The 24,357-nt window shown below is 55.9% G+C and overlaps 8 protein-coding genes across 8 annotated transcripts; 2 read left to right on the top strand and 6 right to left on the bottom strand.

Annotated features, from left to right (window-relative positions):
- Nucleotides 1-91: 91 nt before the first annotated feature.
- J7T54_004793 (uncharacterized protein) lies at nucleotides 92-3,429 on the bottom strand (the record flags this gene model as incomplete). Its single annotated transcript, XM_051503484.1, has 5 exons — nucleotides 92-134; nucleotides 196-671; nucleotides 735-856; nucleotides 906-1,134; nucleotides 1,186-3,429. 5 exons carry the CDS (start codon nucleotides 3,427-3,429, stop codon nucleotides 92-94), a joined length of 3,114 nt encoding a protein of 1,037 aa, XP_051365103.1.
- A 673-nt stretch (nucleotides 3,430-4,102) lies between these two features.
- On the top strand, nucleotides 4,103-4,572 carry J7T54_004792 (uncharacterized protein; the record flags this gene model as incomplete). The annotated part of the gene is made up of 2 exons (XM_051503483.1): nucleotides 4,103-4,365; nucleotides 4,479-4,572. The coding sequence occupies 2 exons, from the start codon at nucleotides 4,103-4,105 to the stop codon at nucleotides 4,570-4,572; spliced, it is 357 nt and encodes a 118-aa protein (XP_051365102.1).
- A 309-nt stretch (nucleotides 4,573-4,881) lies between these two features.
- J7T54_004791 (Branched-chain-amino-acid aminotransferase-like protein) lies at nucleotides 4,882-6,164 on the bottom strand (the record flags this gene model as incomplete). Its single annotated transcript, XM_051503482.1, has 2 exons — nucleotides 4,882-5,897; nucleotides 5,945-6,164. The coding sequence occupies 2 exons, from the start codon at nucleotides 6,162-6,164 to the stop codon at nucleotides 4,882-4,884; spliced, it is 1,236 nt and encodes a 411-aa protein (XP_051365101.1).
- Nucleotides 6,165-7,178: 1,014 nt separating this feature from the next.
- On the top strand, nucleotides 7,179-10,111 carry J7T54_004790 (Protein kinase-like protein-like protein; the record flags this gene model as incomplete). The annotated part of the gene is made up of 2 exons (XM_051503481.1): nucleotides 7,179-8,625; nucleotides 8,673-10,111. The coding sequence occupies 2 exons, from the start codon at nucleotides 7,179-7,181 to the stop codon at nucleotides 10,109-10,111; spliced, it is 2,886 nt and encodes a 961-aa protein (XP_051365100.1).
- Nucleotides 10,112-10,203: 92 nt separating this feature from the next.
- Nucleotides 10,204-11,735, bottom strand: J7T54_004789 (NAD-dependent protein deacetylase-like protein; the record flags this gene model as incomplete). Its single annotated transcript, XM_051503480.1, has 2 exons — nucleotides 10,204-11,441; nucleotides 11,516-11,735. The coding sequence occupies 2 exons, from the start codon at nucleotides 11,733-11,735 to the stop codon at nucleotides 10,204-10,206; spliced, it is 1,458 nt and encodes a 485-aa protein (XP_051365099.1).
- Nucleotides 11,736-12,552: 817 nt separating this feature from the next.
- Nucleotides 12,553-19,599, bottom strand: J7T54_004788 (Calcium-transporting ATPase-like protein; the record flags this gene model as incomplete). The annotated part of the gene is made up of 4 exons (XM_051503479.1): nucleotides 12,553-16,542; nucleotides 17,251-18,451; nucleotides 18,611-18,673; nucleotides 18,722-19,599. The coding sequence occupies 4 exons, from the start codon at nucleotides 19,597-19,599 to the stop codon at nucleotides 12,553-12,555; spliced, it is 6,132 nt and encodes a 2,043-aa protein (XP_051365098.1).
- A 572-nt stretch (nucleotides 19,600-20,171) lies between these two features.
- Nucleotides 20,172-21,161, bottom strand: J7T54_004787 (uncharacterized protein; the record flags this gene model as incomplete). Its single annotated transcript, XM_051503478.1, has 2 exons — nucleotides 20,172-20,700; nucleotides 20,755-21,161. The coding sequence occupies 2 exons, from the start codon at nucleotides 21,159-21,161 to the stop codon at nucleotides 20,172-20,174; spliced, it is 936 nt and encodes a 311-aa protein (XP_051365097.1).
- Nucleotides 21,162-22,930: 1,769 nt separating this feature from the next.
- Nucleotides 22,931-24,172, bottom strand: J7T54_004786 (Ribonuclease H2 subunit B-like protein; the record flags this gene model as incomplete). Its single annotated transcript, XM_051503477.1, has 1 exon — nucleotides 22,931-24,172. The coding sequence occupies one exon, from the start codon at nucleotides 24,170-24,172 to the stop codon at nucleotides 22,931-22,933; it is 1,242 nt and encodes a 413-aa protein (XP_051365096.1).
- Between the last annotated feature and the right edge of the window lie 185 nt (nucleotides 24,173-24,357).

Here is a 24,357-nt window from a genome sequence, read left to right as displayed (position 1 = left end):
TTCACATTGGATAAGGGGCGGTGTCACTGGCTATGCTACATTGGTAGGCAGGGTTTGTTTTGGTCATAGCGTCCTGGAATAGTCACAATATTCAACTGTCATCTGCACTCTCGTCTTCAATGTTGTCGTCAAAGCTGGCTGGTCAGCGGGAGGTGGCGAGAAAGGAAAGGGGGTGGTGGATTCATGTGTACATACCCCTGAACGCCGCAAATGAGCTTCGTGTATCGTTCCAGCTCCTCAAGTTGCGCAACACAGCCAGTAAGGCTTTCCTTGTACGAGTAGCTGTAGATTTCGCTCCACTGCTTATGCCGTCGCCGCTCGCTGTCGTGCATGGACTTGGCCATCTCGTCATCGAACTCCATGGTGCGGAGCATAAGCTTTTTCCTTGCGGCGGCTGCACTGGGCATGTACCGCGGAACCTTTCTCTGTGATCGCAATGCGCCGGCGAGGATGTACAGATTTCCTAGAATAGCCGCCACTGCATCACGTCGGAAGCCGAGCAACTTCCCCGCTGCCGCAGAGTCATCTCTAATGTATTCCGGGTTGTAGAACAGTGCACTCTGGCGTACGGCAATGAGATATTCGAAGAAACGCTCGAGGGAATCTGTGAGGGCGGAGTAAGGGAGAGGGTCAAATGGACCGCGGAGACGGATCTCGTGACGTGTCAGGACCTAAAAGTTATAAGCGGAGCTGTCTTTGTAAAGTAAAGGGCGGGACTGGATGGAACTACATACCAGCAGCTGGCGAATGCGGACGAAGCCTTCCCGCAACCGGCCCTCGAGCATCTCGGAGCGCGCAATGTCGTCGGGCGTGGGCTCGTGTCCTTCGTCAAAGTAGACGTACTTGGCAACGACACCTGTGGGTTGTTAGTCTATGCTGCGACTGTTGGACCGGAGTTTTCTCACTCCTGTAAATAATGCTCATGAAGAAGAGCATCGAAGACAAGGCATTTCGTAGCTCGTGACGGGCAACAAAGGGCCAAAGAACCCAGTTGACGACGATAGGTACTACGGTGCCCACGAGAAAAGAGAGGCCTCTGAGAGTCGCGGTACGCATCACTGAGCCGCCGTTGCTATGGAATTGCAGACTCAGAGACACGACTGTGAAGGACAGGCAGCCAACCAGACCCGACCGCTGCGTCAGAGTTAGTATTCGAAAGGGTGAACGGAAAGAAGAGGTGCCTACCGGATGTGAGCTCTGCGTGAAGCGGTAGAGCATCGGCACCATGTAAATCATGGCAAACACAGCGAGCACATATGGACTTCCACCCCCAGCAGCATAGCCTGCTCCGGCCCACACGGCGCCCAGCAACGCAAAGAAGGCGCGCGTCACCAGATCCTGCAGATTACCACCAACCCTAGGATGGATCATGATCCAGCTCACGGCGACGACCCACCACGCCTCGTATTCGTCCCACCATTCCGTGCCTTGCAGGTAGGAGGGCACAGAGAGCAAAGAGGTGACGAGGCACACCTTGAAGGCATATCGACTCTCGAACCCTTGTAGACGATGCAGCACCTTCCAGACCTCGTAGCGCTTGCTCGTCTTGCTCGTCTCGGTCCCGTCATCAACGGTCCCAGCATCCATCGTTGGGTGTGTCGCCTCTACCCCAGATCCGCCCGTGAGCCCCGCGTCCGGCTCAGGGGTGCTTGGACGTGTTCGGGCCGGAGGCCGGTAGTCTCGGGACTTGATCTTCTCCAGGAGCTTGGCAATCTCGGAGAAGGTGGTGTGGTACGAGGCCGCGGTGATACCACCTCTGTCGTGCCGGACTTGCCTGTTGGTCCGGTGTATGGCCTGACGGAAGGGATAAGAGGGCAGGTACACGCGCGGCCACTTGGGTGCGCCTTGCATGGCCTCTATCTTGGTGACGAGCGCTTGGACGGCCGCAGCTGTCTCACGCACGTGTCGGGAGAAGAGAAATAGCGGGATGACGTCCGCATAGTCTATGGAGGAGGCTGGCAGTTCTCCTGAATTGAGAAGGTCGTGCTCGACAGCATCGAACGATGCCAGTGCGTTTTCGAGTCGGGTCTGGATGGAAGCGAGGTCGGAGGACGTCTCGGGGGGAGGACCTAGGTGATTGCGATAGCCAGACAGGTCCATGATAGCGGCGTCACATCGACCGAGACCCTCGAGCATACAATCCAGAATCTCCCTTGTGGGCCTCGCAAAGAGACGGGCAACCTTGCTGGCAGCATTGTCCGGGGTGATTGGGTCGTTCGTGGACGGCGAATGAACGGTGATTGTGACGTCGTGACCCTCATCAAAGTTATCGAACATGAGAGTTTCAGTTTCCACGGACAGAATCGTTCGAATTACAGTCTGCATGAGGTTTCTTAGCTCTCCAATGTCGTCGGGTCGAAATCTCGTAATGGACATGTCTATGCGCAAGTCACGGTAGGCAACAGACAACTCAACGTACATCCTGGCGAGGGTCCTTCGGAGTCGAACGTCCCTGGGCTTCGGGATGACTAGGGCATCCCGGGTAACGGCAAAGAACTTGTGTAAAGTGGTGGAGAGCGGGCGGGCGCCTGCGTCTGGAAACATGATGCAGCACACAACGAGCGAAATCGCTTGCCCACACAGCCACGACACGCCATAGCCGAAGAGCTTGTGCCATACGATACGCCGGCTTTGTGTTTCTGCCAGTGTGGTGATTGTGATGGCTATACCTGCGCACAGGTTGGCTTGATGAAATCGCACCAGGGTAGATCGGATCCAGGCAAGGATGCCCATGAACACGACCATGAAGGTGGCTAGGACGCCTCCAAAGCCAGCACGAGCGGCCATGGTTGAATTGGACAGGAGCAGGGCGATTGTGCCCCAGCCCAGCCCTGCAACAGTCCCGATGATTGTGAAGAATGCGCCATCGATTTGCGAGCCGACTGTCCTGGCTGGATGGTTCAAGATGACGGACACGGCCATGATATAGCTGTAGCGGCCAAGCCATTCGCGCACGGCAGGTATCAGGCAGAGAATATATGCAATCAAGAACGCCGTGCAAGATTTGAGCAGCCGGATGCCTGCCCTCGTCGTTGTGACCCTGGCCGTCAGAGAACGTAGTTCGTGGGCCTGCTTCCAGCAAAAGTGCTTCGGTGAGAGGGGCGAGCCCTTGTCGAAAGCTTGTGGCAAGGTGGTCCTGGCATATTCTTGGTCTTCTGCAGTGGGAGCATCAGTTGGCTTCAGGAAGAACGCGTCGAAGAAGCCTTCTCGCAGTTCTGACACGCCGTACGTCTTCGTGTCGAGCATGTCGTTGGAAACCATCTGCTCAATCTGAGCCATGCTGGCCCAGGAGCTGTGTCGCCTACCGAGGTTGGGTCTGACGGGCGGATCGTCGTCCATCATTCCTCTGCTTTTCTCATCGTGTTCCGAGTCGTGCGCGCCATCGCCACGACTGGAGTCTGCGGTGGCTATGCCACTGTGCGCAACCATTGCGTCTATTAGGTGTCGTCTTGAAATGAAGACTGTGTATGGGAACAACCCATCTTGCTAATTACCATGCAGCTCTGGCTATTGTTGACCTCACAATCTCATCTCAGAGCTCATTCAGACCTGCCGCGTCAAAGCCGCGTATAGCGCACCGAAGAAACGACAGTTGTCAGTTGTCGATGCGGGTATCAGGTGGCACATGTAAGGCGGCAATGGAGCAACAGTGGCTTTGAGCGATCGAGATATGGGCCAGTCGGCTGGTGACTCGTGAGGAGCGTGGATGTGGATGTGGGATCAGGTAGTTGTGCATCAAAGCTCACGAACTCGAGCGTCTGAGAAGCCTATGGCACCCTCGCTGGTCACATATATAAGCGTTGCTTTGCCAGGAATGAAGGCATTGCGACTGCTAATAATCTCAAGCTCAACCCCCCCCCCCCCCTCAGACTCCCTCCCGTTGTCGCTAAGATCTGCTGATCTACAATGCAACCTAAGCAAGAAGAAGTGGGTCCTCTAGACATCCAGGTCATCTGCCGGATTATCACGTGACTCACCGGCCCGGCCATTCTCGCGCCTCGGAGTCCGTCAACCTCGAGAACCACCAACAACGACGACGCCGCTGGACCCCCCATTGCGGCCCATTCCGACTTCGCAAAGCACACAAATCATCCGACACACAATGGCGCTCCTTCGTCACGCTGCTGCGCCCCTGCGCTCCGTGCGCTGCCTCCGCACCACACCCACGACCGCCAGATCTTTCTCCCTCACGACCCGACGACAAGGTGGCGGTGGCGGCCAGCAGTTCGACCCTCCGACCGGCTGGCTCTGGGGCGTGAAGCCTGGCGAGAAGCCCGAGCCCGAGGGCTGGGAATGGCCCATGTACATCTTCTGCGGTAGCATTGTGGTTACTGCCATTGCAATGGCGTACAAGCCCGACACAACGTGAGTCAACGTGGGCAAGGGGAGAAGCGTTGGGATGGCCTGTAAAGGCAGCACCATGCTACATGCGCTTCTCTCCCTTTGAATTCTCCGCAGGAAACTGACCATTCTTGTAGTGTTTCTACCTGGGCCCTCGAGGAGGCGAGGAGGCGGTTAGAAGCCGAGGGCATTCTGCCCGACCCAAGCTCATCTGGCGACAACAAGAACTGAACCCGAGGGCGAGAAGGACAAGCCTAGATGCTGTTGTGATGGGAGGATTTCGCACGGTCCCGGCTGGACTACCAACGACATGTGCATATCGGCTTCGGTGCATGCACTCACTGAAGAAATTCTTGGTTCACGCCATGGTTAGAGGATGATTCCCTTTGTCGTCAATTGACACATCTTTATTTTCTCCCACGGAAATCTTGATTATCATGGCACTCTGATAGTGCATTGATTGGAAAGCGCGCCCATTGAATAGATCGATGCATGCTGCCTGCTGTCTCTGTAACTCCCGCAAATCTACATACGTCTAATTTACGCCTGGGTCCTGTAGCTCCACTCGTGCTCCTCATCACCATACTGAATGTTCTCCATCCAGGTCTTCATCCTCAACGCAATCTCGCCAGACTCCTCCGTCTCCTTCAGTCCGCAGTTGATCATCTCGCCCTTCCATGAGATCTTGCGGATGGGGCTGACAATGGCGGCCGTACCAGCGCCAAAGGCCTCAACAAGGCGGCCCTCCTTATCAGCATCGGCAAGCTCCTTGATGGTGTACTTGCGCTCGCTGACCTTCCAGCCCTCGGGCACAAGACGCTCGCGCGCCAGGGCGAGGACGGAGTCGCGTGTGACGCCCTCGAGAATGGTGCCGTCCAGGGGCGCGGTGACGAGCTCCTTCTGACCGGTGGCCTTGTCCTTGATGACCGCAAACATGTTCATGGTGCCGACCTCAGTGACGTACTGCTCCTCGCCAAACAGCCACAGGTTCTGCTGGAAGCCGCGGCTGGCAGCCTCGAGCTGGGGGACAATGCAGGGCGCGTAGTTGGCGCCGAGCTTCTTGTCGCCGACACCGCCGGGCCACGCGCGCACGGCATAGTCGGTCGCCTCGAGCGACACGGCCTTGAAGCCCGTGGGGTAGTAGGGCCCGACGGGCGAGGCGATGACATAGAGCAGCGCCGAGCCCGGAGGGCCAACGCCGAGGGTCTTTTGCGTGCCGATCATGGTGGGGCGCAGGTACAGCGAGTAGCCGCGCTGGTTGGGGATGGAGTCCTTCTCCAGGTTGGCAAACTTGGAGATGAGCTCTGTGAAGGCGGAGGGCTCAAAGGTGGGCAGCGCAATGCGGGCGCTCGACTTGTTGAGGCGGGCCATGTTCTTGTCCGGACGGAACAGGCGCACGCTGCCCTCTTTATCTTTGTAGGCCTTCATGCCCTCGAAGCACTCAAAGGCGTAGTGGAAAACGCATGTCGCCGGGTCGAGGGAGAGGTTCTGGTACGGGACGATCTTGGGCTCCAGCCAGCCTTCGCTCTCGGTCCACTCGATGGTGAGCATGTGATCTGCAGCCGTCAGTACTGAAATCTCCATGGAGAGCGGCCGAGCTGACCTGTGAACTCCCTGCCAAAAACGAGGTCCTCAGGCTTGCTGAAGGTCTTGGGCTTGGTGGTCTGGGTGACCTGCAGTTTGGAGGCATCGAGGGGAGCCTGCGCCGACGCAGATGCCGCCTGGGTCCTGATGCTGTAGTGGCGCGCGGCGTAGCATGTCGGAAGAGCTCTTGACGCCCTCGTGGCGCTCCGCAGAGCGGTCGAGCGTAGAATGGACCGCATATTGTGTGGTGGTGGTTGGGGTGAAAATGCGCCCGACGTGGACGTAGTTGTCTCCCGCCCTTGTCCAATTCGAAACGATGAGTAGCAACAGTGCAATCAAATCCAAACTCCCAATTGATCTAGTCGACGTCGTATTGAGTACGGATAGAGCTGCAATTCTCGATTCTGAGGAAAGGTAACTGAGAAATAGAAATACCCGCACGTCGCATCCCATCGGCGCTCTATCGGAGCCCTTCGCGTCAGACACGCCCTTTTAGCGCTGTATCTGCTGGTAAGCCGACCTGCCTCCGCCGAGGATAAGCGCTACTCCCAGCGAGTGTCTACCAAACTGCGCAAGCATTGGCTCTGACCATACCAGGTATGTAGGTAGCCGCCATGACTCCTTGATCAAGTCGAGATGAGACCCGTCAGTAACCTTCAATTCTGCATGCTCTATAGGCTGTGGTCGTCTTATACCAGTAATGTCCGCCGGTGTCGGGGTAGAGAAGCTGATTACTTTACCTTGACTTATCAATTATGGTACTTCAGGAGAAATATAATCACCCAGCAGCAGCCATGGTGAAAAAGATAGACACGGAGATGATCAGGCTTGTACAATACAATATTGCTGCCTGTCTAACGAATTCAATTGTACAGAAACATGCTCCACAGGGTAGGCAAATCTAAGCTTGAGCCACAGGTGTCACAGCCATTGGGCCGACACCTGTCATAATGCCTGCTGTACCTGATTACGCCGCAGGACTCGACATTGTAAAGGCCAACCTGAATGCTGTCTGCGACTCGGCGCATACATTGATACCCATCATTCGCGCAACCTCTTCCAGGCCATATATTCACAATATCTGCCCGTCGTGTTAAGATTGCAGCATTCACTACGTTCCAAAGAGCTACGCGACAGGGCTAGACAACCCATTGAGCGCGCTGGCGCATCGGCGCAACTGCGATCTTTTCATCCAGCTCCCGTCATGATACCATTTATACGCGCCGAACTTCCTCCGTAACGAATTCGACGACATGTTTTCCTCAGCGCTCAAGTCCATTTCGGCAACGAACATTACCGCCAACTACTCCATCGCCTCGACAGCCACATCCCAGGCGGGACCGTGGCGGATATACGACGCCAAGAAGAAGTCCACAGGCAAGGCATACAGCGTCTTTGTATTCGACAAGAAAACTCTTGATGCCGGTGGCAGCTCGCTCGGCGGCCGGAGTGGTGGCACGTCGGTGAAGCGCGCGGTGGAGGAGGTCGTGGAGCGGCTGAGGAAGGAAGCGTCAAGCCTAGCGAAACTACGACACCCCAGCATCCTGGAATTGGTCGAGCCGGTGGAGGAGACGAGGGGTGGCGGGTTACAATTTGTGACAGAGGCCGTGACAGCCTCGCTGGCGAGCGCATTGCACGAGAAGGATGATCAGGAGAGATCTGGTGGACCGGGTGGTCGAGGAAGTCGCTACGTGACGGAAGATGCGGACGGCGTGCGGCGCCGCCGCGAGCTGGAACTTGATGAGCTGGAGGTCCAAAAGGGCTTGCTGCAGGTCAGCAAGGCGCTCGAGTTCTTGCACGACAATGCTGGCCTGTTGCATGGCAACCTGACGCCGGATGCGATCCTGATCAACGCCAAATCGGACTGGAAGATCAGCGGGCTGGCGTTCTGTAGCCCGGTAGAGGGGTCGACGAAACCGACGTCGATACAGGGCGTCAACCTGTATGAGGTGCTGAACCCCGACCCAAGGCTGCCCAGGTTCGTCCAGCTCAACTTGGACTATACTTCCCCAGACTTCGTCATGGACAACAACATGACAGCATCCGCAGACATGTTCTCGTTGGGCTTGCTGTCCGTAGCCTTGTACAATTCGCCTCACCGATCGCCTTTGGAGAGCCACGGCAGCTTGTCCGCGTATCGAAAGCTCTTCTCCTCGTCCTCGACGATACCATCGGCATCGAACAAGTTCCTCTCCAAACGGCCGCTGCCCAAGGACCTGACGAACCATGTCCTACCTCGCCTGATCACTCGACGACCAGCGCAGCGCATGACGGCCAAGGAGTTTCAAGAGAGCGAGTTCTTTGACAATGTGCTCATATCGACGATTCGCTTCCTGGATGCGTTTCCGGCCAAGACACCGAACGAGAAGAACCAGTTCATGCGCGGCTTGAACAAGGTTCTCCCCTCATTCCCCAAGTCAGTGATCGAGAAGAAGCTTCTGCCTGCCCTGTTGGAGGAGCTCAAGGATCGAGACCTGCTGTCTCTGATCCTGCAGAATGTTTTCAAGATTCTCAGCCTTCTGCCATCGTCAAGACGAGCATTCGTTGACAAAGTGCGCCCTGCCCTCAAAGACATCTTTGTGGTCAACGCGAAGCAAGCGCAGCAGGACAAGGATCCGGCAAGGGATGCCGGGCTCATGGTCTTCCTCGAGAACTTGTCCATTTGCGCAGAAAACTGCTCAGGAAAGGAATTCAAGGATGGTAAGTAGCATGACAAAATTCTTCCAGACATCTCGCTAACGATGTAGATATCTTTCCTGTACTGCTGGCCGCCATCGAGTGCCCTACACATAACATCATTGACGCTGCCATGCGCAGTCTCCCTGTCGTCCTACCTGTCCTTGACTTCAGCACCATCAAAGGCGAGCTCTTCCCGGTTATTGCCGCGGTCTTCACGCGTACCAACAGCCTCGCCATCAAAGTACGAGGCTTGCAGTCCTTTGTCATCCTCTGCGGTGGGTCGGCTGACGCCGCAGCTGATGATGGTCTGAACGGTCTTGCGCCTCAAAAGAAGACGTCTTCCTCGTCAGCATTGGACAAGTACACGATGCAGGAGAAGATTGTGCCGCTGGTGAGGGGCATCAAGACAAAAGAGCCGGCCGTCATGATGGCTGCGCTGAACGTGCTTCGCATTGTCGGGCAGACGGCCGATGCCGACTTTGTCGCCATGGACATCCTCCCCATCCTGTGGAGCATGAGCTTGGGACCCTTGCTCGAGCTGAAGCAGTTCCAGACATTCATGGAGCTCATCAAACTTCTCTCATCTCGCGTTGAGGAGGAACAAACGCGCAAACTACAAGAACTGGGTGGCACCAATGGTTCCGCCACGGTCAGCAAAGGAGAAGACATGCTCTCCTTTGGTGGACTCACGGGCACTGCCTTTGATGCCACAGGCCCTGCCGGGAACGAGGATGACTTTGAGTCTCTTGTCAAGGGGAGAAGCAGCACGTCCGCAGCAGCAGCCCCGGGAAACGGGAGCTTCCCCCGCTGGGACGACACACCCAACACGACGACGACGACGACGAACATGTCGTCTTCCAACGGACCTGGTCGGTCGTCAGGGCGAAGCACACCTTCAGCACCAGCGTTCTCCTGGTCCACAACGACGCCCGCGCAGCCGACGAGCGCCCCCTCGGTCACGTGCGCGTTCACAGCGCAGCAGCCTAGTTTCAGGACCGTGACGCCCGACATGAACTCGTTTGCGAGCCTGACGCCGACGTCGACGCAGTTCAGTCAGCCTCTGCAACCTGTGTCGCAGCAGAAAACGGCGGCATTCTCCCCACCACCGGCGCCTCAGCAGCAGCCGCCGCAGTCGTCGAGCATCAACTGGGGTAGTGGCAGCAGCGGTGCAGCAGCGTCGAACCCATGGGCATCCTCGACGCCGTCGAGCACAGCACCCAACTACTCGTCCGGTGCAGCAGGCCTGGCATCCTCAATGGCTGTCATGTCACTGAATAGCCAGCAGAGACCTACCATGGGTGCCTCGTCAGGTTCATTCTCATTACCGCCGCCGCCTGCACAAGGGAGCACTGGATTCGGCACGGCAGCGCCTCAGAGCCAATGGGGCCAGCAGCCTATGAGTATGAGCAGCACGGCGAACACGCAACCATCTCGACCCCAGCAGCAGCCGCAGCAGCAGCCGCAGGCGTCCAAGTCTGGGCTGGACAAGTATGAGTCGTTGATATAGTATGACCCCACCGTATATAGACATATCTATAGCATATCCAGCGACTTAATTCATTATCATTGACCCTTCCTTCTCTCTATGAATGAATGCCCCTACTCCGACGTCTCCTTTGTAAAGACATGTCGACTCTTGTAGCCCTCCTCCGTCTTGACAGTGACACGCCCGGGCGCCACCATCTCGTGCTTCAGCTCCCAGCCCAGCCGCCGGCACAGCTCCTCGACGACGACGTCGCAGTCGCCCAGCAGGTCAATGTCAAAGTTGATGTGCGTCACGGCCTGCCGCGAGATGTACAGCTGCGGAATGTGCGACGGCAGCCAGCCGACAATCTCGCTCACGGGCGTCACCTTGAGACTCGTCCCGATGACGACGACCAGGTCTACCTTTTCGCGGTCATGCTCCGTCAGCCGTTTTGAAAACTCGTCGGGTAGGTCCTCGCCGAAGAAGGTAATGTCCGGCTTCATGACGCCGGCCTGCGGGATGTCGTAGGCCGGGTCGTCGTCGTCGTCGTCGTCATCGTCGTTATGCCCATTCTTGCGTCTCCGTCGGCGCCCATTCGGCCCCTCGCTGGATCGCTTCCGTTTTGGCGCCGCGGGACGGAGACGCTGGATGCACCTGGGGCACTTGGGGATGACGCCCGCCCTGATGTCGGGGAAGATGTCCTCGCCGGCCGTCTTGTAGCCACACTCGACGCAGGTCGCGCCACCAAACGAGCCGTGGCACTGGATCAGCCTGTCCTTGGGCACGCCGGCGACAATCTCTAGGTTGTCAATGTTCTGTGAGTAGTTGGTTAGGAGCTTGCCGCGCTCGTGCAGCATGGCGATGAACTTGTGTGTGGGTGTGTAGCGGTCCGTGGAGGGGATGATGTCCTTGGCCACCGAGTAGAAGATGGTCGGGTCGTCCTTGAACGTGTGGATGTCAAAGACCTCTTGCGGGTCGTTGAGGCCCAGGTGCTCGAGCTTGGAGTACAGACCCGTGCCTTTGGAGCGGAAGTCGGGGATGCCGAGGCTGGTGCTGATGCCCGCCCCCGTGAGCACAATCACGTTGGAGGACCGCTGCAGCAAGTGCACGGCGTCGTTGACGGTGTTGTAGCGCGTGAGCTTGGCCCGCTTGGCAAGCTCCCGCGTAATGGCCACCGTGAGGAGAGGATGAAAGTCCTCGTCTGGACAGTCGTCCAAGAAGGCGGGAGCTTTGAGGTTGAAGGCCGTGAGGAGCTTGCGCGCTGTGTACCGACCCGAGTCGAGGGTGCGTTGGGCGAACACCACGGGTCCGTATTCACGTAGTTCGCGACGCAGGCGACTGGCCTCTTCCGGCGTGCAGCTCCCCGGTGTGTCTGTCGTCAAGCTCAGTTCCTACTTCTCTCTGTCTCTGCCTCTCTGTCTCTGTCTTGGCCTGCTCATGACTCACCGCCTGATTCCTGCTCTAGGGTCTCCAGGATATCTTCATACATTGAATCCGTCTCCCACGAATCACGAGTATCCGCCACGCGCTCCTCGAGGTCAGCGACAGAAATCGTGACGGCGGCGCGCTCGAGCTCCTCGGGCGTGGCCGTCTCAGGCGTGGTCAACGGTGGCGCCGCGACGGGCCCTTGGGGCGCGCTCGGTCCCTCTGCGGCGGCGGGTGGCATGGCGTAGTTGAAGGAAGATTGATGATGCGCGTGGACGAGACGGATGGAATGGCTTTCAGTTGGTGGAAGGGTGGGTCGCAGAAGGTCAGCCAAGCATGAAGATGTGGTAGTAGAGATTTGATGACGCCGCGTTGAAAGCCAAAATTCCTGGTGAGACAATCTGATTCGGTTGTCAAGTGTAAACGTCGTGTGAAGTCTCGAGGGGGGTTGACCGAGCTCTATGCGATCTATGCGAGCGCTCGACCCAGCTTTGTCTGTGAGATGCAGGTGAAACAGCTCTTCGCAACTGAAGACTGTGGGACGTGGGACAGGCTGGGCTTCTGGTGGTGGTGTGGTTGCTTGAAAAACGAGAGAGAAGAAAGAGGGCAGGCCAAGACGAATAGAAAATAGATAGATCGATCGATAGATAGATAGGTAGACTAAAGTTGCCTGCATGCACAGACAGCGAGTCATGGGACTGAGGCAAGGGACGGCCAACTACTTAGGTAACCATCAGCGACAGCAAGGCAGCAACACAGACAGACATATATATAATATATGGGCCCTGTATTTGCGCCGGCCATCGTAGTTCTTCTGAAAAGCACGCATTTAAACTGGAAGCGCGACACCGAACGTCGAGTCACCGTCTGCAACGCAATCGCGGTCTATTGATTGTCTGGGGATATCGTGTAGGAGACGCTGCCTTCGAAGAGGCTGGGCCAGGATTTCGTCCTCCGTCAACTCCTACAAAATCGTACATGGCAAGGAACGAGAATTAATACTGCTTCATAGACCAAAGGTGCCACTCATGCCGCCCGACAACTCCGTCACCTCTTCTTCACGAGCCAACGCGATCACTGACACCTGGGCTATTATCACTCGGACTCGCTAGCTGACTTCCGCCCGACTTCTTCCTCTCCAAGGGGCGCGGAGACCCTTCGACGGGCGACCACCCCATACCGATGCCAGCAGCCACGATGCCCGCCATCGCCGTGGGCGCTCCTAGCGTGGTATTCGTTCTCGACCTGGATCGTCGCCTGTTTGTCTCGTCCTCCTCGCCTGAGAGCACGGGGCTCGGTGGCGTCGCTGGACTCCAGGCCACTCGCAATGCTTCGCGCGGATGGTGGATGGCAGCATTCAGACTGCGGAGGCGACCACCCCGCCAGCGCTTCAAAAACTTGAGCTCGTCGTGTATCTCGACCAACGCGTGAGGGTACATGCCAATCTCTTCATCCGTGGTTTGCGCGCCCGCAGACTTCTTCGCACGCTCCTTCACCGTCGTCGGCAACAACCAGCCGAGGCCACCGACCAGGGACATGAACCACCTATCGGGAATCAGTCGGATGACCATGCCAACCGGCAGCGACAAGGCACCAAACGTTAGAGTCACCGCCCACATCTCCAGCGTCTGCGGCTCGCCTTGGTACAGTATACCCTTGCCCAACAGCATGATGGCGACTTGTCCAATGATCATGACTCCATTGATTCCGAGAAGATAAAAGTTTCTGTGGGCGCCTGCAAAGATGTTGAACTTGTTGTCGAGGCGGCGGTTGTTCCACTGGTTGAAGATTTGCAACCATACAAACGTGTTGAAGACAAAGGCTGCCTTTTGCCCTTCCCCAAACTGGAGGTCCATAAAGTTGTCGCAAAAGTACGCTGGAAGAGCGACACATAGCTGGTATATTCCTTGGAAGAGGATCATCTTGCCCATTGTCGGCGTAACAACAAACGCCTTTCGCGACTCGGGTTGTCTGTCCAAGATATCATCCTCGGGCTTGTCTGTCGCAAGAGCCAGCGCGGCAAATGTGTCCATGATCATGTTCACCCAAAGAAGCTGCAAGGTGGTCAAGACCGACTTCTGTCTCTCGCTGGCCACCGCCGTGATAAAGGCCACCGCCAGTGCCGTCAAGTTGACCGTGAGCTGGAATTGGAGGAACTTCTTGACTGCGTCGTTGACAGACCGCCCCCATTTCAGAGCCTGCACGATGCTCACAAAGTTGTCATCGAGGAGCACAATGGCAGAAGCTTGCTTGGCCACGTCAGTCCCAGACTTGCCCATGGAGAAACCAACATCGGCGTTGATGAGAGCAGGTGCATCGTTGGTTCCGTCTCCAGTCACAGCAACGACCTCGCCTATCTCTTTGAGCCTAATCACCAAGACGCGTTTATCCTCCGGACTGGAACGGGAAAGCACCTGCAGGCGCGGTAGGACGTCCTTCTGCTCATCGGCTGTCAGGTTTCGGAACTCGGGCCCCTCCATCACAATGCCATCCTTTTGGAGGAGGCCGCACTCAGAAGCAATAGCACGCGCCGTGAGCTTATTGTCACCAGTCACCATGCGTACAGAAACGCCAGCTTTCTGGCACTTGGCAATAGCCTCGGGCACACCTGGCCTGAGGGGATCCTGGATACCCACCAGCGACACGAAACACAGGTCCTGCAAAAGGTCATCGACGTCGAGATCGCCATCTGACGTAGTTTTGGCGCCGCTCGGGGGCCAGCTCTCGAAATCGCGATACGCAATCCCGATGGTTCGTAGTGAGCGACTGGCATAGTCATTGATGTGATCATGGACTTCGGCCACGTCGTCGTCAGACAGTGGACCTAGAGATGTATCCACGTTCTCGCGCGGCTCGCGCAGAATCTGGCCACAGTGATCGAGGATGATCTCAGAAGCACCTTTGACGTAGAGACGGCTCCCCTCGCCATGTGGGAGCTCCACAACAGTTCCCATCAACTTGCGTCCAGAGTCAAAGGGTATGAGATGCAGCACTTTGGCTGCCTCCCGCTCCTTGTTCACACGTTGCATGCTGAGGTGTTCCTGGGCGAACATGAGCAGCGCCGTTTCCGTCTTGGACCCTACAAATTGGACATTTCCATCGTCGTCCAAGGTTTCCCGAGCTGTTGAATTTCGAGCAATGGAGTCCTTCAAAAGGTCCCGGATAGACTGACTGATCTCGCTCAGACAGTCCTTTGCCGATTCGGGTCTTTCCGTTGGTCCTTCAGAGTCACCATGCTCCTCGAAGTCATGACTGATGCCCACAGTGCCAGCAACGACGGTCATTTTATTCTGCGTCAAGGTGCCAGTCTTGTCGGAACAAATGGTGGTGGCACTTCCCATCACCTCGCACGATTTGAGATGCCGGCAGAGATTGTTGTCCTTGAGCATTTGCATCATTGCGTACGCGAGCGCCAAAGTTACCGAAAGAGGCAAGCCTTCAGGGATCGCCACGACGACAATGACGACGACGACGAGAAGTATGTCAATCGCTTTTTTGAAGGCCTCGTCGGCTTTGATATCTGTGTTTGTGCTTCTGAGGTTCAAGAAGAACCGCGTCATCAAGATAATGAACAACGCCACGGCAACAAAAGCACCGAGCTTGGCGATCCATTGAGCAATGTATCCCAACTTATGTTGTAACGGCGTCATTTCCTGCTCGACATTGAGACTCATGATGATCTTGCCGTAAGAGGAATGCACACCGGTCGAAGTGACGAGATACGTACCCACACCTTCGTTGATGATGGCGCCTGACAGGATAAAGGGGTCCATCTTCTGAAGGCGGCTCCGACGTTCGATGGCGGAGAAGACTTCATCAGCGGATTGCTTGCGAATGAGGTCCGACTCGCCCGTCGCTTGCGATTCGTCGCACTTGATGTTGAACCCCTGGATGAGTACACCGTCGGCGGGAATGACATCTCCTGGCTCAAGTTGCACCACGTCACCAGCCATGAGCGTATGGATGGAGATCTCGACCGTCTCTCCGTCGCGCACAACTTTGACAGTCCTGTCCTGCTCTTTCTGGTTGAGTTCAGCAAAACGCTTCTCCTTCCTCCAGTCTACGACTGCCTGGACAAGCACGCAGAGAGCCACAACAACGAGGATCGCCACGCCCTCGATCCATTCGACCTTCTCCTCTCTGTCATCGCCTCTGCTTGGGGCCTTGTCACCACCTTCTTTCTTCTCCATGATGGTCATGTAGACTCCAATGCCCAAGCTGATGGTAGCAGCAATACAGAGCATGATGATCATTTTGTCCTTGAACGCGTCTGCCACCAGACTGAGGAAGCTCTGGCCTTGACGTGCAGGGACCCGATTGTCACTGTACACGCGTAGTCGGTCCTCGAAAGGCTGCGCATCACCGCCGACGGGAGCCTTCGCGCTATTAGCGTTGTAGGACGTCTTACTGCCCGCTTTTGTCGCTTCCTCGAATGTCACGTTGCCGCGGAGGAGCGTCTCGCCTGGATCGAGGCCAAGCTTGCGGTTGGTGCGCAGTCCCTTCTCCAGACCTGTCAAGCCTCCGAGTGCATAGAATGCCGCAAGACTCTTTGGGTCGTACATCTTGGCAAGTTGACCTGGTGAGAAGGCAAAGGGGTTGTTTTGAACGAAGAAGGCGTTCTCGGCACCACGATCGGGTCGTAGTGCGTCGTGATCAGACATTATTCTATCAGCCTCAATGGCGGCGAGTCCATCCCTCGAAGAGCATCCACTCGTCTCGCTCGGCTGCTGCGGATGGCGAGGCGACGTACTTGATTGTCCATCTGACCTAGGGCTGGCGGAACCCTGGCCGCTGGACCTGTTATCTCGGCGAGAGCTTCCATGGGCTGAAGGGACCTCCAGATGCCTGTTTGCTCGGCCGTTGTCTTCAGCTCCTGCGGCGGTCGACGCACCAGCGTCCGCCTCGCTGTCTCGACTGAGGTCTGTCCGGATGTGGAGCTCGGGCGTCGTCTTGTTGCTCTGTTGTGAAGGTTGACCGCTGGGTAAAGTCGCACGTTTCGTAGACCCACTGCCGCTACGTGGAGGAGTTTGAGACATGTTGGACGGCAGCTGCTAGAACTGTATCAGTCCTGAGGCAGAGGGTATGGTTGAGAGTCGAGACGCGTTGACGTGGGGTCCAAGCTGAGATGCTGTGCTGCCAAGTGCGTATTCAACGAGCACTCAAGGTGGATAGTATGCTGAGAGAGCGCAGGTTCAAAAGCAATGGCAGCTCTTTGGTAATTCGATGAGGCTGTCACGCCCGAAAGGTAGGCGATAGAGAGGATCGTTGGTGCGATCATGCATCGCAAAAGAGGTACTAATGTGATGGCAGGATTGAGGATCCCAGTAGTGTCGCGTCCCATCCGTCACCTTGGAGGGTTCAGTTCGGCCATGGAAGGTGAAAGGGCATGAACTTTTCGAAATGGGAAAGAGCTTCAGGATTCACGAGAGCTTGAGATGGCTGAGGCTGAGCATTGAGGAATTACATCATGTCGAACGAGTCAGGTTCCCGTGGCTGATTAGAGCTTAGCTTGCCGGTGAGACCCGCAGTGGGGCTGCGCCCTCGAAACTATCTGAATAAGGTTAGTAACTAGTCCAGCCTGCCTAACACATGTGGAAGCAGCTTATTCTATTTCGCGAGTAAAGGTCCAGTCAACAAGCATCGCGTTGAACCATTCATTCGTACCTGGCTGGAACAGGATGTGGTGCATATGTGAGCGTTCCACCTAGCCTCGAGGTACAATAGCATCATCGTCTCCCAAGATCGACGTCTCTCACCAACGTTAGCTTATCAGCCGGTCCCCGGTCTATTCCAAAGAAAGGCTTCACCGCCTTGTTCACCACCCCTTCCCAGAAACCCTCCACAACCCCTTTGAGCTCGCCTCCCGTCTGCCGAAAGTCAGGGAAGGCATTCACCTCCAATCCCCAGACACAGCCGTTGCTGTCGACCAAATAGTCCAGCCCAAAAACTTCAAAAGCATTAGGCATGGGCTGAAAGTGGATTGGCATAGCCCGGGCCGCTGCTTCAAACAGCTCGCCAGTGATCTCGCCAATTTGCTTTGTGATCGATTCCAGTGTTGACTTGTCTAGTGGCAAGGAGGACAGGAGCTGGACGGTGTTCGCTTTTGGCGACGACTGGAGACAGGTATTCGTGAGGAAGGTCTCAATGTCGTCGGACTCCTCGTAGGGGGCCTTGTATGACTTTGCTGCGAATAGTGCCAGCATGTCCTGGTAGACGTAGACTTGAAGCGCCCCCACGCAGCAAACGTAGGTTCTGATATGAAACTTCCGATCGTCGCCTGGGAGCAGAAGAGGCGGGTGGATATACGGTTGGGCAACAAAGTGCCGCAAGTGGGAGGTGGTGATATAGTCACCTTTCCCTTCTTGCTCCTCGTCTTTGTCTTCCTCATCGTCAGAATCTGGTCGGTCCTCCTCCCACTTGTCGAAGATACCCTGCAGTTCATCCATGGAGCTAAAGAGCTTGATTCCCTGCCCTCTGTCACTCATGCCAGGTTTCAGTATCCACCATTCTCTGTCCTTAATGTCCTTTTCTTCGTTGCTCTCCATACTCTCTCTCAGATCGAACGCTTCAATGAGGGCATCGTCGAGGAACTCGGCATAGTCCACCTCGAAATGCTCACTCCGCTTGAAAGAGCGTTTGAGGATCGAGTCTGGGTTCTTGGCAGTCCAATGGTCAATCGTCGTGGACAAAAAATGCTTTCGTATCAGCGCTTTGCGAATCATGTAGCTGTTGATGAGAAAGTCGCGCGGGTTGGCTGCGGCGTGTTCAAAGTCGATAGTTTCGTAGGCAGTGATAGCGACAATCTTCGTCGCAGAGCGGAAAGACGACGGAAGGGCCTCGCTTATGCGGACGGTATCCCGTGGAAATGTCTTTTTGAGCGCCGACACAATTAGTGGTTGGACATATGGGTCGTCATACGCCACGATTGCCTCAACAGATGGCTCTTGAACCTTGCTCCTGGAAGACAAGGCTTCAGTCATTTGCTGTGAGGACGGCCTACTATACGTGGTAAGAATGTGCTCTATTGAGTGCATGCATACGTTACAAGGTGATGCGCTCATATCATCGTTCCATCATGATCTATCCCCGTCTAATAACACAAAGGGAACCACTTACAGTACCAACTCTCGAGACTTATCCCCAAGAGCACTGGCAAAATTGGCCTTGAGTGGAGTGATGCTAAATCCGTCAGTCAAGTGTTATCCCTTGGTCGCGCGGAAAACGTACCTGGTCTGGCCCTCCTTGACAACCCAGCCGTCATTGCCTGGGCCTGACTCCTCGACGCTCTTGTAAACGTCAGTGAACCGGGGGGCCCACTTGAAGTGCTTGTGCTTGTGGCCCTTGCCATTTTCCTCGCGTCTGTTCCCTTCCACCTCACCCTTGCGGATCTCCTCCTCTTGTTCGTCTTCATCTTCAGCTTCTGCCTCCTGGAAGCAGCTGCCATCTCGCCAGTAGTTCTGTAGGACTTCGGTGAATACCGTCTTGTGACCTTCGACGCCTTCAACCAACGGCACGTTCACGCTGTACAAATCGACGCTCCTGTCCTCAGGCCACTGCTTGTACAAAGCGTGGATCACCTTGACACTGTGCCGACACGCTTCGTCGATAATCTGCGGGTCATGATTCCGCGTAAAGAAGGCAAACGACAGCGCAATGGACTTGCGGCAGCACACCGCTGCCTCGAGTGCTGCACCCAGCGTCCCTGAGCTCAAGGCAAACACTGCCGTTGTATTTCGTCCATAGTTTGGCCCGCTCACGACAAGATCGATCGGTCCTCGCTCTTGGAAGAAGTGGTGGAGCCCAATTTGTACGCAGCTCGCAGGTGTCCCGTCGATGAGCACCCATTCCTCTTGGTCGTCCCCAGCGTGCGGTCTCGTGTGCGTCGAGCCCTCGTCCGCGTCATGTGGGTTATTTGAGGGGCGGTAGTACACAGGCTTCAGTGTCTGGCCGATCATATGCGCTTTTCCGATCCATGATCTTTGCGTGTGCGGAAGACAGACCGAGACGACGTGGCCCGCGGCTTGCAGATGATGGATGAGGGAGTGGACGTACGGCGACGACTGTGCCGAGGGGGGGCCGTCGTCGTTGGTGACGAGGATATGCATTGTGGAATTGGAAGATTGAACAGCTTTGGAACAATCCAAGATTCGCGTGAGGATTGGAGAACTTGAAGGCAACGTGAAGCGTGGAAGTAGAGGACATCATCACCAACGAGGGGCAGCGTGGGGCTATTTGCTGAATCCCGATGGCGGCCCCAACTGCTCGTCGGGCGCCAACGTGTGGGCTCGGCGTGAGCGACGGTGGTTGTCTCGAGGTCACTGGGACAATTGGCAAACAATGAAATGTGAAAATGTTTTGACATTTCTCACGAAGGTATCTATCTAGTTCCCCTCAATATCCATCCTAAGCTGTGACGCAATGCAACAAAGCCTCTTCCGTCCAGCATGTGCCATTTCTGTGTCCATCCAATCAAGTTACGTTGTGAGAGAAGAATGAACAAGAAGATCCAAGGCACCTATACCAAGGAAACGAAGACGCAAGAGTATTAAGCAAAAGGGGAGGTGATCATCCCCCACCAAACGAATTGTCGATAATTGCTCGCAAACGCCGAAAGATCCGTACCAGCGCCATTGTCCATTGATATCCGTGCCAGTCTTATTCCAAAGCGTTCGACTTCTCATGTTTGCGCCTCCGATGATCGCGCTCGTTTGGGGCGATCCTGACCGAGGGGTTCATCTGCTGCGCGCTTGCCCGTCGTCGTCGCCGTCTTGCGCGTCTTGGCGACGGATCCCCACTTGTTGTAGTTGAGTACAGGCTGCTGAGAACGCCCACTTTTGCTCCGGGACGGTGTTGGGTGAGCGAGCTTCTCGGCGGAGCGGGTTGTCCGTTGCGTTGCAGGCGGTGACACAGGGAATTTGGGTGCATTTGGTGTCGACTTTGTGGACTTGTTGCGAACTGGCGTGACGGGGCTAGCAGGCAAGTCGTCAGACTCTGGCAAGTTCGCATCCTCAATATCTGTCGCTGCCTCTTCCTCGTCTGTCACGTCCTTGTCTTCAGTCTTCTTACTCGGCCACAGCAGCCTCGGCTTGAAGGGCTGGGCCTTCTTGAGATGGGATAGCGACCCGTCCCCTTGAGAGAGCTCATCGATCTCATTGGAATCGTCGGCGGCGGCTCTAGTGATTGGCTGAAAGTACGTCTTCCCACGGCTGTGTAATGGTTAGCGAACGCTGTACAGCACTATGTCTATGTGTTACACTTACAAGTTCATAACCATGCCATCTTCGCGATGCACAGCTTCATCAATCAACTTGGAACCTTCCCCGGGAATTCTGACTGTTTTGCGCTTGAGATGTCCAGATCTCTTGGTTGCGGGGGGCGGGTTGTAAAAGGGACTGCCCTCGTCCTTCTGCGGGATACCGTTGCGGGTATCACTAAAGATAGCAAAGTCTTGCTCCTGCTCCTCTGCAATAAAGCTCTCCAGTGTCGAGCCAGAAATCTTCTTAGAAGTCCGGCCTGTGCGACTGAGGACGCTCTCGTCGACGGAGGGAAGGATTCGACCGCTGAGCTCCTTCATGGTCTTGGTCCTGCGTGGCGTTTTGGTTGGTGTGAGGAGAGTTTGGTCGGGTTTGCGTGCTGACCCTTTGTTCGTTCGCTTTTCCGTCTTCATGGTAGATGCACAGGGCGGTGAAGGCGTGCGAACAGCCGATGTGGATTGTTGGGATGAAATGCGAGAGGACTTGCGTCTTTGAAAAGGTTCCCAATGATCGTGATAGGCGCCAAATCTGGGTGCAGGAGGAGTCGAGGGTCGCTCGAAAGGGGGTGATGGTGTGAAGGCCATGTTGATGGCGCGTGAATGCGATGAGGGGTAGCGCCCAAAAATTGAAATGTGATTTTCGATTAACTCGAATTTGTCGTGCGCCAGATGTGATCGAGTGGTGAAGTGTCCGAGTGTCGTCTGATCCTGACTGACGAGTCTTGAGTCACCCAATATTCAAGCTAGATCGGGGTTCGGCTCTTGGTCGACTTGTGGTCGCAAATGTCGGGAATCTCGGCAGTAAACGATGTCGCAGGTATCATACAATTGCGTCCAAGTAGTAGGTATCTTGCACCGATTGATAAAGGGGTGCGCGCGTTGTTGTTGTTGACTTGAGGATGATGTGGGTGATGTTGATGAGATGGGAAAACGGAGACGCTTGACGTTGGGCTTGGACGGGATGGATAGATGGCTGGTCTAGTTGCTGTAGGGTGGCTGGGAATGAGCTCGGCTAGTATCTGTGGACCCATTGAGGCTTGAGCCTCTGGAGGTGGGCTCCGCTTTCGCGCCAGGATTAGCTGTCAGTGGCTGCGGGAGGTGGCTGGGACAACGGCAGCCAATCAGACGACGACCTTTTAATTGAAAGCTGGCGCGTCGCGTGGCCAACAGCTTGACGCGTCGATTTCGCGTCCGCATTCACCAATCGTCCTCTTCTAGTCCCTCATTGATGGTGGAGTGCACGCAGGGCTCCTCGTGGCCCGCCAAGTGACCGTTTCGAGCAACAACACATGGCGTCACTGGCTTGATTCAACACCACACCGTTTGTTGGCGGAGCAGCAAAATGGCAAACGACGAAGGTACAGAACAGTCCGAGTTGTGGTCGTCACCGCCACATGGCACTCCCCACACGATCCGGCCAAAAACTCCCCGAACACCAAAGACGCCCAAAACGCCTACCACCACCGAGCAGCGAGACGAGGATGATGATGACCCCGACGCCGCATTGAAAAGGGAGTTAGAAGGGGTGAGGGGCATCAATGAATCGCTCGAGGGTGTTCTCGCTACACTCGAGCGAGCAGGAGGCAACATGAATGTTAGTCTGATCCTTTGAGTGACAGGAATAATTTGCTGATACTGCCCTCTACTAGGTTGTAGCTGCCACTGTGGGCCATGCGTCAACGCTGCTGAGCTCTTGGACTCGCATTCTCTCCCAGACTGAACACAATCAACGCCTTTTGCTGAACCCTGCGTGGAAGGGCACAACCGAAGATCAGGCCGAGCAGGAGGCCGAAGCTCTGAGGAAACGACAGGCTGCCGAAAGACGGGCCGCTGAGGCAGAGAGACGCGAAGAACTTAGACGGCGACAAAGAGAGGAGCAGGAGGAGAAGCAGCGGGCCCCGCCGACGAGGACAAGAAGCACGCGGGCAGCCCCAGGTGTCCGTGGCACGCGGGCCAGCCGAGCTCGAGCTGCCAGCTCCGCAGCTGCAAGAGCAGGCACAAGCTATCTGTCCGATGGACCGTCCACCACAAGCAGTCGAGGAACTTCGGGTATCGGCCGCGGCATTGGGTCGACACGAGGACGTGGCAGAGGTGCTAGATGAACGTCCCGCTGTACGTGTAATGAGAACCATGATACCCATTAGGAGACGCATTGATGTAGTATGCAAACGGATGCTGTACTGTTATTTCTTCTGGAAGAAGCTGCTGAGCTTCATCATCCCGGTGGTATTCACCTTCTTTAGATCCCTGACTCCTCTGCTCTGGTTCTGCTTCCGTCTCTTCTCGTCCTCCATCTTGCGCTTCTTCTGTTCGCGCGCATCATCATCGTCCTCGTCTCGCATGTGTTTCCGAGAGTAGTCGCCCAAGGATCTTAACGCCAAGGCCTCGGCTCGCAGTTCGGTAACCCTAGCCAGATATTCGTCTAGGGCTGAGAATTGGACATTGCTGGAGGCCAAGCCCTCTTTAAGCCATTGCGTCACGGCTGGCGAGATGTACCGATCGCAAATAAAATCCAAGGCGACACGAAGTCTTTGTAGTTCAACCACCTCCTCGGTCGGTTTGATGCCTTCTTCCACCTCGACCGTGTCCTGATCCACCGAGGTGGCTGCCGTCTCGATTGTGGCAGCTGAGGATTGAGATTCCAGCGACTCAGTGAGAAGGGTCGAGGTACCCGAGTCCGGGGCTTCGCTGAGCGTCGACGCGCTCTTTTGCACAGGAGCCCGCCTCTGGTTTACAACGGGAGCCTGTAGAGCCTTTGCCACGAATTGCTTCTCCACGCTGACGGGCAGCGAACCGGATAGTGTTCTAGCTTTGCTGAGACAGAGCATTACAAGCTTCTCCCTGTTGATTCGGAACATCTTTTCATCCCCTGCGTCTACCGTGTCGCATATGGCTGCCATCCGGCTTTCAAGTACACTCTTCGACTCTGTCCATTGCAGAATCTCTTCGAGGTGCGAATATTCTGTTGGGAGCTGATCAAAGTAATCGTCGCCGGAAAGGAACAGCTTCTTCTTGTCGTCTGAACCCTTTGCTATCGAAGACTCGGCGAGCGACGGCAGCAATAGGAATACCGGATCCAGGGGTGAAGCGATGAAGCACTCAGCATCCGAAATGGTATGTCCGCTTCTTTGTGAAACATGCGTTGTCTCTATGAGCCAGCTTCGGGGGACGCTGTTTGGTGCTGCGATCTTGGTGAATTCGTAGAAGCCCGTCTGAGGACACACGAGGTAGCGGGATGGTTTCGCGGTTCGAGGGTTTGGGAGTGTGACGATTTTGGCTTCTTTTGACGCAGCCTTGGGAAGGACGAAGAGCTTCGGCGATGCTGTCTTTGTGGCCTCGAGACTGTACTTGCTGCTGGATGCTTTGGGAGTTTCCGCGGCTGGAGACGAAGGCGCGGCGGCCTTTGCTGTCCTTGTACGAGGCATTGCCACTCAGATTTGTGTGGCAGGTTAATACAAACTAGGTGGCCTGATTGCTGAGGATCGAAATACTCCAGGATAAGCTGAACAACGCGCAGTGCAAGATGTGACGGAGATGTCAGAGAGTCGGAGGACGCGTCTGGAAGACTGGGCGCGTAAAGCGCGTCTCAGCCTCAGCCAAGAAACGAACC

This window comes from Emericellopsis cladophorae, assembly GCF_022114955.1.
Source record: "Emericellopsis cladophorae strain MUM 19.33 chromosome Unknown NODE_5_length_938552_cov_118_678949, whole genome shotgun sequence".
NCBI classification, from domain to species: Eukaryota; Fungi; Ascomycota; class Sordariomycetes; order Hypocreales; family Bionectriaceae; genus Emericellopsis; species Emericellopsis cladophorae.
This window is presented reverse-complemented; position numbering and strand designations above follow the sequence as displayed.